This window comes from Vigna radiata, chromosome 4 (genome assembly GCF_000741045.1).
Source record: "Vigna radiata var. radiata cultivar VC1973A chromosome 4, Vradiata_ver6, whole genome shotgun sequence".
NCBI lineage: Eukaryota > Viridiplantae > Streptophyta > Magnoliopsida > Fabales > Fabaceae > Vigna > Vigna radiata.
The window spans coordinates 2,986,550-2,996,487 of record NC_028354.1 but is presented as its reverse complement, the minus strand read 5'-3'; the positions used below and the strand labels follow the sequence as shown (position 1 = coordinate 2,996,487).

The 9,938-nt window shown below is 35.1% G+C and overlaps 1 protein-coding gene across 2 annotated transcripts; it reads right to left on the bottom strand.

Moving 5' to 3' along the window:
• On the bottom strand, positions 1 to 9,649 carry LOC106758866 (signal recognition particle 9 kDa protein). 2 transcript variants are annotated; one of them, XM_014641867.2, is made up of 5 exons: positions 9,460 to 9,649; positions 8,535 to 8,677; positions 8,210 to 8,278; positions 523 to 616; positions 1 to 304 (listed from the first exon to the last, which is right to left on the bottom strand). In XM_014641867.2, exons 2-5 carry the CDS (start codon positions 8,604 to 8,606, stop codon positions 228 to 230), a joined length of 312 nt encoding a protein of 103 aa, XP_014497353.1. In that variant the 5' UTR covers positions 8,607 to 8,677; positions 9,460 to 9,649; the 3' UTR covers positions 1 to 227. The 2 variants fall into 2 exon arrangements, with proteins under 2 accessions (XP_014497353.1, XP_014497352.1); XM_014641866.2 differs by having other exon boundaries at positions 8,535 to 8,671.
• Positions 9,650 to 9,938: the final 289 nt, after the last annotated feature.

Genomic DNA, 9,938 nt, shown 5'->3' with positions numbered 1-9,938 from the left:
TAAAAGGATTCAATAACGGTAACGATGCATAGTAAATCTTGGTGGCATAACTAAATTCTGTAATACTCAAGACTTCCAAAAGATAAAAAATTCAGACTTCAAAACTTAAATATACAACCACTTTCATCATAGAATCTGAAGTAATAATTAGGTCAGGAAAAAGTATAACTGTTCAAATTCTTAGAAAGTTCTCTGACTAAAAACCATCATGTCTCGCAAAGAGCAAGTTATTGCTTCCTTCCTCTTCCTTTCTTGCTTGGTTGAGCATCCATTTGTTCTTTTCCAGTGACTTCTGATAGATCAACTGCATAATTACAAGTAGTGGAGAATGTAAAAAGAAATCTCAGCACCAGGAAAGAATATCCAAAACACAATCAATGTAAACCATAAAGGAATATTGTACTGAGTTGTTTCGTATTCTCAAAAGAATGTGTCTTTGACCATGTATAGATAACAAGAATGTTGCATAGAAGTCTTCTGAGTTAAAGCATCGTTACATTAACATATTAGAGTAAGACATACCATCAGGACCACGGGCCATCAAAGCAAAGAACATATTGTTCAGTTTTTCCATCTTCTTAGCCTCTTGTGCTTGGTCTGTCTTGTACTTTAGACACTGTAGAAAGTACAACAATTCACAATTAGAAATTGAGATTACGAGGCTAATAATATAAGAGGCAGTCAATCATTAAACAATGGAAAATGATGCTAATTGCTAGGAATATAATTATTACAAATCATTGAATCCACACCGGTCATATATGTAACAGATTTTGTTCTGCTAATTAAAATGAGAGCTCATACTGCGGCTAAATTAAATTTTCAACACCAACAATCATGAGAATTTTACAAGTATAGTATATTATTTTGTGTCAGAATAATTATAATGTTAGAGTCATTATTAAGTCTAAGTAGGGAGTAGTGTGTTGGGAACTGCTTCCTGCTGTACCTAGTTATGTCCCTAGGTATCTAGTACACTCTTTTGATCTTTCATCTTCCCATTGTATCAGATTTCTATCATTATAAATAGAAGATGATTAGAGGGGTCTTTCAAGCCCTCAAAAATATATTTCCTCTCTGTTTTAATCTTAAGTTTCTTTTATGCATATTATATTCTTCTTCAGAGAATCTGATAGAATAATTTTATTGGCAGAGTTATATACCACCTGAATTAAAAGGGGCAACCCAACTGATACATTAATGGGTAACTTCACGTGTATTGCTGTAGCTAAAGAAATAAGGAGTTTCTTAAGATTAAAAACAGAGAAAACACATTTTGGAGGGCTTAAAGGACCCTCTTATGGTCTTCTATTTATAACAATAAAGAGCTGATACACTAGGGAGATGAAATATCAAAGGACTGCACTTGACTGCTAGGAACAGAACTAGGTATAGTTGGAAGAGATTTCTGATTTCCCAACACACTACTCCCTACTTTAGACTTAGTGATTACACTAGCATACATAGATTTAATTATTATTCCAACAGAATTGATATTATATAATCAACATTATCTAGATTATAAATGTATTATTAGGAATTTTTTTATTTATTTCCATATCACATTTATTGTTAGAGGATATCAAATTTCCTCTATTCATTGCATTGATTCCTTTTTCTAGATAGATATAATTGAAACACCCACGTTGTTTCATAAACACGGTCTCAGCTCAATGTTTCTTTCTTTTCTAAAGTTTATCATAATATCTAGAGTTTTTCGGAAATGTGTTGGCCCGGTAGACCCATTTGTCTTTGAAGGATTTTTATTTTTTTGCAAACCTTTCACAGGTTCCCTTTCACTATTTAGGCACAGCTTCCAATGAGTTTTTGACAACCACCACTCTTTCCAGCAAATATAGGGTTGTGATCCCATCGTGCCAATTCATCCACAAACATCCAAATACAGAGGCAAGCCACCCATCCATACACTCTCACATGCAACTTTTCTCCCACAGCACACATAACTCCAATTGGCACATGGCGTCACTTGACAAATGACCAACCTTAACCCAGGTCACCTCCTCCATGCGATCCTAACCCTATGGTGGTGGCTCCATTAGAGTTTGTTTGGTAGTTCTATCTACCTTCCATTCTCCAAAACAGATTCTCTCATCGTTCCTAACCATATTGTTAGTATTGTTGGAAGTCTCATATCGACTAGAAATAAAGTTAATTCATAGTATATAAGTGGGTGCAAACCTCACCTTACAATCTAATTTTGTGGGGTTGAGTTAGGCTTAAAGTCCACTTCTAAGATGGTATTAGAGTCATCGTTAAAAGCCTATCATAGCAATATTTGTTGTTTGTTTGGCATATTGTTTCACCCGCTATCAGACGACCCATTAATGTTTAGTCCCACGCTCAAGATGTATATACCTCAGCGTGAGGGGGTGTATTGGAAGTCCCACATCGACTAGAGATAAGACGAATTTATAGTATATAAGTGGGTACAAACCTCACCTTACAAGTCAGTTTTATGGAGTTGAGTTAAGCTTAAAGTTCACTTCTAACAGAGAAGATAGTCGCATCTAACTATTCCACTTGGCTTCTAAAATTGGGTTATGGTTAAGAGAGTTGAGCTACAAATCCCATCTCAACACCACTACTGAATTTGTTCCTACATAAAATAGTGAAAAATGGATAAATATTGATGCTTAGCTCTGTAGTGTTATTAAATCCACTATTCACACTTCACTCAAACCTATTTTTTCTCCACACAAGACATGCATCAATTTGGAGTGACGCTAATGCTCTTCATACCAATGATCTCTTAACATTTCTTGCTCTAATAAATTTTGAGGGTCTTATGTTTGCTTATCTTGGTCTCATGTTGCCTTAAATGATTTTAATAAGCTCCTTCCACAATCTGCAGAAGTGAAAAACAAAAGAATCACAATACATTATTTATGACCTTGGGAATGTATGTCTTGCCCTAAGAGTATGTTGCTACCCATTATCAGATTTTGGGTTCACTGGTAAATCCTACTGTGACTCATCGTCTGAGCTGCTCCATATTCCTTGGAAGATAGACACGGAGACCATACTTTGTGCAAAGGTGAAAACACTACTACCTTGGCATCATAGTAATAATTATGGATGCTCTCACACAGGTAATTTTAAAAATCATCCAAAATGCAAACCATGTTATGTCATCGCATTGGACATACAATTGATAGGTATTTGAAGCTAAATGGGAAAACCCCTCATCCACACAATATTGCCCAAGCATATACTGTTAAGTCACCTGTTGCTCCTACCTTATTGGTTGATTTACCTATACCAATGTTTAAACACTTTATGGTATGCAACATGCCAATCCTCTCCAGTAACACTACTTTGGTGGCACACACTGTAATTCATTCACTGGTCTCTCTCAATCTCCCTCCCTTGGTCCTTGGGTCATTGACTCTGGTGCAATTGATCATGTATCTAGTAATCCTTCTCTTTTCTCCTCCTTTACTACCGCTGTCAATTTTCCTTTTATAACTGCAATCAATGGTTCACAAACACAAGCTTGTAGCATAAGTACTACATAACCCTTCTCATACCTTACAGTTGACTTTGTTCTTATGCCCCTAATTGACCTCCTAATTTACTTTCTATTACCCATTTAACCAATTCCCATGATATTATCCTGAACTTTACTAAAAATAATGTTATCTTGAAGGATCGGATATCAAGCCAGACAATTGATGCTAGATTTGAGTCACATGGCTTTTACTACCTCTCTCCATCACCATGGCTATATGCTTCGGTGATCTCTCAATGATGATTCATTAACAATTAAGACATCCCAGGTTGACAAAATTGCAAAAGGCAATGTCTATCTACTTTGAAATGTGAATCATGTCAATTAAGTAAACATATTCATCAATCTTTTCTTGATTGTCTTAATAAACAAGTTATCTCTTTTTCCTTTAATTCACTCTGATATTTGGCATCCTTCCCATACTATTACCCCTTTTTATTTTAAATATTGTTACCTTTGTTGATGGTTATTCTACATGTACTTGGATTTTATGGTTATTCTAGATATACTTGGACTTGGTTAATGAATTGATCGAAAGTCTTTTCTATATTTCAAACTTATATTTATGAAATCAAAAACACAATTTGATATATGCATACCTTTTTTTAGTAGTGGCAATGCTCATGTGAATATTTGTTGAACCAATTTTGGTAAGGTATCGAATAATATCATTTACCAGACTTCGTGTAATCATAATCCTCAACACAATAGAGTAGCCGAACACAAACATATATTTTATTCATACTATTTGGATACTTCTGCATAGTCATCTTCACTAATTTCAGGGACATGTTATCCTTAGAACATGCTATCTCATTAATTGGATGTCATCATCTGTCCTTAATGATTGGGTACCCCGCTGTGTCCTTTTTTCCTGGTTGCCCTCTATACAATCTTTCTTGTACAAAAACATCACACTTGGTTGAGATAAAATTTTCCTCGATTATTTCAATGTGTCTTCATGGGATATCATCACTCTCAAAAATGGTATCGACGGTTCTCTTCTGATCTTCATAGGTATAGTGGAGGACATGCCTAATCCTTCCCCAACAACCTTTCCTGCACTAGATCCAGTCTCCTCTAAAAATGATTGGCCTATTGTTGTTCAAAAGGTATACATTCTATCATTAACCCTTCTCTGCACCATACAAACCTTAGTTATCATCAACTTTCCACCATACACTATGCTTGTATATCCTCATTATCTTCTATTAATTTTCCTAAGTCACAAGGTGAAACTCTATCCCAACCAGAATGGAGACAAGCAATGATTGAGGGAGATGTGTGCATTTCAAAGTAGTGGTACTTAGGAGTTGGTTCCTCTTCCAGCTAGCAAATCAATTGTTTGGTGTTAATGGTTGTATACTCTTAAAACAAGACAAGATGGTACCATTAGTCGCCATAAAACTGGACTGGTTGCCAAAAGCTACACTCAAATCTATGGCCAAGATTATATTGACACCTCCCCTCCTATTACCATAATGACATCTATTTGACTTCTCTTTTCCATCACAGCCATTCACCACTAGAGTGTTTCAGCTTGATGTCAAAAATGCCTTTTTACATGGTGATCTTTATTAAGTCTACATGGAGCAACCTCTTGGATTTGTTGCTCATGAGGAGTCATTTATATGGTATGCAGTCTAGACATCTAGGATTATTTTCATCTGAGGGCTAGAATTTGTTTTAGATTTGGATTGCTATCTTAGAAAAGTGCTTTTATTGGCAGTATAGAATTTTATTTTAAATGGTCTTTCCCTATTCCTCTTAATGCTTCAGTTAAAGATAATCTAGTAGGTTCAAGGATTCCTTGATACCACTTTCATTTAGGCCGCCATCAGAGAACATGTTGAACTCCAAAACAACAATTTTTCCACTCTAACGAATCTCCTCACAATTTCATCAATATCCAAGCTATTATTGGATTGGTGGTCTCAATTACTGGAAGGTTTTGAATGGTTAGATATCTCCAACATGCCACTCATGCAAGAGACCATTTGGACGAGAGCAGAGAATGCACAAGCCCTTTACATGTTGAACTCAAGTCAACATAGATATAAAAGGGTGCATGGAAGGGACTAACTTCAGACCACCAGGCTGAAAAGGCATAAGAACCAATTCTCCTAAAAGCTTAAGCAACTAGATGTACACCTATAAATGGGTTTGTATCATTATAAAATTAATGAGACTCGTCATTGAGAGTTGAGATCCCATTATTTTTACCCAATTGTAGAATGTAATGGAAATAATTTGTTAGTGCATTGCATGGTAGACAGAATCACATATGATTCTATAACTCTATCATGCCTTAACAAGTTTGTCCATGCTTAGAATAGATGTTGAGCAAAAGAGGTAGAATTGTAAAAAACGTGGAATCTGAGAGCTTTTAAGTTTGTGTGGATCTTGTTTGAGAGCCAACTTTTGGAATTGGGTCAAGTTTCTTTTTCATTTTGGGCTTCTGTAAACCTAAGCCCGTAAAACCCAAGCCTCAAAACCAACCACTCTATAACCCACTAGCAATAGAGAAAAACACCTTAATTGACCTGACATCACTACATCCTTTTCAAACTCTATTGAAACATGTGTCATCTCTTACCAGGCCCCCAAAATGCATTGCATGAACCACTGCAACCCTCTTTATTGTGTGCTTGAGGTTGCAGACTCTCTGTTTGGTTGCTCTACTTTTGCTGCTCGGCTTGCGTGGTCCATTGGTTCTCTACTACGGAAGAAATAAGGATCTCTAAAGCAATTATAATTTCAATTTGGATGATCTATTTTAGAGGTCTAGTCTAAGAGTTCAAATGTTGTGTTTGGCTCTTGGAAAAGTCACTTGGCACTACTACAGTCATTTTTATATTGCTTTGTTATTTATGACTTGTGAAATGAGCTTTGTGGGGTTTAGCCACTGACTTTCATATGCTTATTAGTCTGTGATTATAAATTTAACCTTAATTAAATGTTACATGGTGTTAGGTTCTTGAGTATGAAACCTTACGGTGACAACTCACTCACACAATCACAGCAAGAAAAACAATCGAAAAAGAATGAATTATCTTAATTCTCATCAACAAAAGTAGCGTACAATCAGTATCTGGAAGCATAACCTCCCTCCATCTAATGGCAGCCTAACCCCCCTCACAAGGTCTAAGACCTGTCTATACGAAAGAATATGACTGACTCCTCTCTAACACTGAATAGAACTCTATTTATAAAAGACCTCCATCCCGCCTTTCCTAACTGCTCTCACCTCCATCCCGCTTTTCCTAACTGCTCTCTCATTTCCTCTTCTTTCTATCCTCTTACCTTAGATCCTATCACATGGGTTTTTCTCTTTTATGTTATATGCATTTGTACGAATTTTATATATCTTATAGAACCTTATGCATCATGTTGTAGTTCCACGGTTTACGATTTTGTATCCCCTTTCCAAGTCTGAATAGAATCCCAAGTTGAATTCCTTGGTGTATTGCTAACATTTCTCTAAAATTATCTAAATTATATAACGCCAGAGGAGAACGGAACATTCAACAAAACATTAACTTAATGTCCAATTAGGCCATTGATCAGCCTTAAACTCATTTTTCATTCCAAATTATTTGGAAACACAATCAGGCAATGTTCATGACATAGATGCTCACCAAAAAGAAAAAAAAGAAAACTAATTTAGTCTTAAAGCAAAACAGAATTAGGTGTTTATAGCCCTAGAAGAAGAGTAGTCCATTAATCCTCTATCCAAACCAAACAAGTTATAAAGTGAGATACTAATATAGTCAGATAGTAAATAATCACTAGATTACAAACCTCAACTTTCAAATCACATCAACAACAAAATAAATAGTAGAGTAAATTGCACTAACCACCTCTTAAAAATACAAAAAACATTCCTGAATTTTTCCATCCCTACACACCTCCCTTAATTGTTTACAAAACATTATACTAACATTCTTTATGCATTACGGTAACCACCCTAATTGTTTGAAAGCATTACACCGTCTACCCCTATAAGGAAGATGTTAATAAGCAGAAGGTGCTTGTGTAACTTCACATAACCTTACGACTGATTAGTGTAATTTATTCTACAAGCACCTCCACCTTTTTAACATTTACAGTAACTTTAGAAGGAGAACAGAACACAAAACAAGAGGAAAGATAGGATCCAGTAGGTTAGAGTAGAGAGGGAGAACTACAAGGGAAGAGAGGAACAAACAAAGGCGGAGGGATCATGTATTAGGAAAGGGTCATGCAGCAATTAGGGCAAGTAGGCCATTTTTATCAAAATGGGTGATACGACCTTGGAGTAACAACCCAAAGTAATTCACCCATGGAAGCAATTCAGCATGGCACACAACTCCTAAGGGAGGAAAAAAAATAATTGGATCATGCCATTCATCAAGTTGGCAGAAAAAATAGACAACCATGAACTGCAAGATTGTCAAACTCTCTGTTTAACTAATAAACTGTTATGTAATTTTGGATTGAGGAAACGAGTTAAATCTATCTCTCAGCAGATAAACTTGGTTGAACACTTTAAACCCATTAACACATTTTGTATAGAAGAATCAGATTATGATTTCATGTCAATCCACATTTACAATTTCAAACATGCACAAAAGACTGGCATTTAAAAGTTAAAATACATTGAATATATATTTGTTTTGTTCTAGAAAAACAAACTGATACCTGTCGGTTATCAGTGACCTTAAGAACCAACTTGCCATCACAGTGCCTGTACTTCATGACATACCGTGTCTGCTCCAAATACAATAGAACAAATTTCATTTTTCAGTACGTTTTGATAGAACAAGAAGGACAAGTTGGACAACTTGGACAACCAAGAAACTTAATTATAAAAAATCAATTGAGTATTGCACAACTGAACATGAAAATAGAGCAAATATACCAATTAAAGGCTTTTATAATAGTAAAATAAAACAAAAGTCTGAATGAAGTTTGTCAGGCTTCTGTTACTTTAAGAAACGAGAAAAAGTTGAAGGTATAGAATTACAGAATCAGGATCAGCACGGAACAACTGAATGGATTGCTCCACAAATTTGTCCCACTCAGTTATGTAAACCATGGCACCAGACAGAGACTTCGAAAAATTTTTCTGCCAGTTGTCAAGCTTTGGTCAACTAAGTTCCCCTGCATCTCAATGAGAAAAAAATGAAAATATAAAAAACCAGTGTCACTAAATTGATAACAAAGTGTACATAAGATGAAAAATTAGGATCTATAGTCAGCAATTAAATTTCATTATATCAACAAAACTAAAAAAACAAAAAATTCATATGCATAGTCTCACATATCCCGAAATTTCACACGAATATTATCAACCGAATGAACCAATCCACATTCTCCGGAAAAAAGAAACTCACGTTTATAATAAAATAAAAAAACTTGTCAGAAAAAACAAACTAGATTTATATTGAAGGAATATTCATTCATCTCAATCCTCAATTTGACTACAACGCTACTTTCTTAGTAAATTATGTGAAGAACAATGCAAGTTCCCCTATTAAAAGAGGGGAGCTGCACAAGAGAAGCAATTCAAGAAGCACCAGCTTCCTTCAGGGATCCAAAACCCACCAATGCCACATTGCATGTCATTTAAGCCTACACTTTGAACACACACACACACACTTACAAGTGACTAGCTAAAAAAATCAAACTTGATTGCATAGAGTAAATACCCACACAAGTGGGGACCTACAACTATCAATTACAGCATGTCATGAAATCCTCAGTACATGACAACCAAAACCAAAATGGAAAAATCCTTCTAACATCACTCTCATTCATTCAACAACGACGTGGCAATAACCATTTAAGAATCAATCGAAATCAAATGATCCATGAAAAGTAAAACACGTAATCAAATTCGAGTCAATTTTGATCCATAGCAGAATAATGAAAATCGATTCAGTGCTTACCTGCGACCTACGAGAAACAAAATGAGGCAGTGAAAACCCTTCGATGGTAGCACTTTGCGTGTTTTCTATTCAATCCGAAAGAGCCTCAATAATGCCAAAGCCGAGAGCTCGTAGGCACTGCAAGCAAGCCTTTTAAACTGTAAAATTGGGTTACACTTAGATCTGCTTAAAGGAAAAACCCAGCTTCTGTTTCATGTTTTATAGAGGCTTTTTAACTTCTGCAAATAGGAAAAATAAAATAAACAGGCATCCCCAAAAGTTTACCTTTTTCTTTTTTTACAAATAAGGACTTTAAATTTTAATTAATTAACGCTGAATGAAACCTTATCACATTTGTAAACGTATACCTGTAACTTTAATTTTACTCCAAGATCCTTAAACATTATCATTTTTATAAATAGGCAATTTAAATTTTTATTTTTATTTCAATTTATTCTAAAAACTTATCAATATTTATAAACAGTTTTTTATTAAGTTTG

Excerpts from the sequence above, each read along its gene's own strand:
- LOC106758866 (XM_014641867.2), bottom strand. The coding sequence starts at position 8,606 with ATGGTTTACATAACTGAGTGGGACAAATTTGTGGAGCAATCCATTCAG. Across the intron at positions 8,279-8,534 it reads TCCGTGCTGATCCTGATTCT|ACACGGTATGTCATGAAGTA; the intron begins GTAATTCTATAC and ends TATTTGGAGCAG. Across the intron at positions 305-522 it reads GATGGCCCGTGGTCCTGATG|TTGATCTATCAGAAGTCACT; the intron begins GTATGTCTTACT and ends GTAATTATGCAG.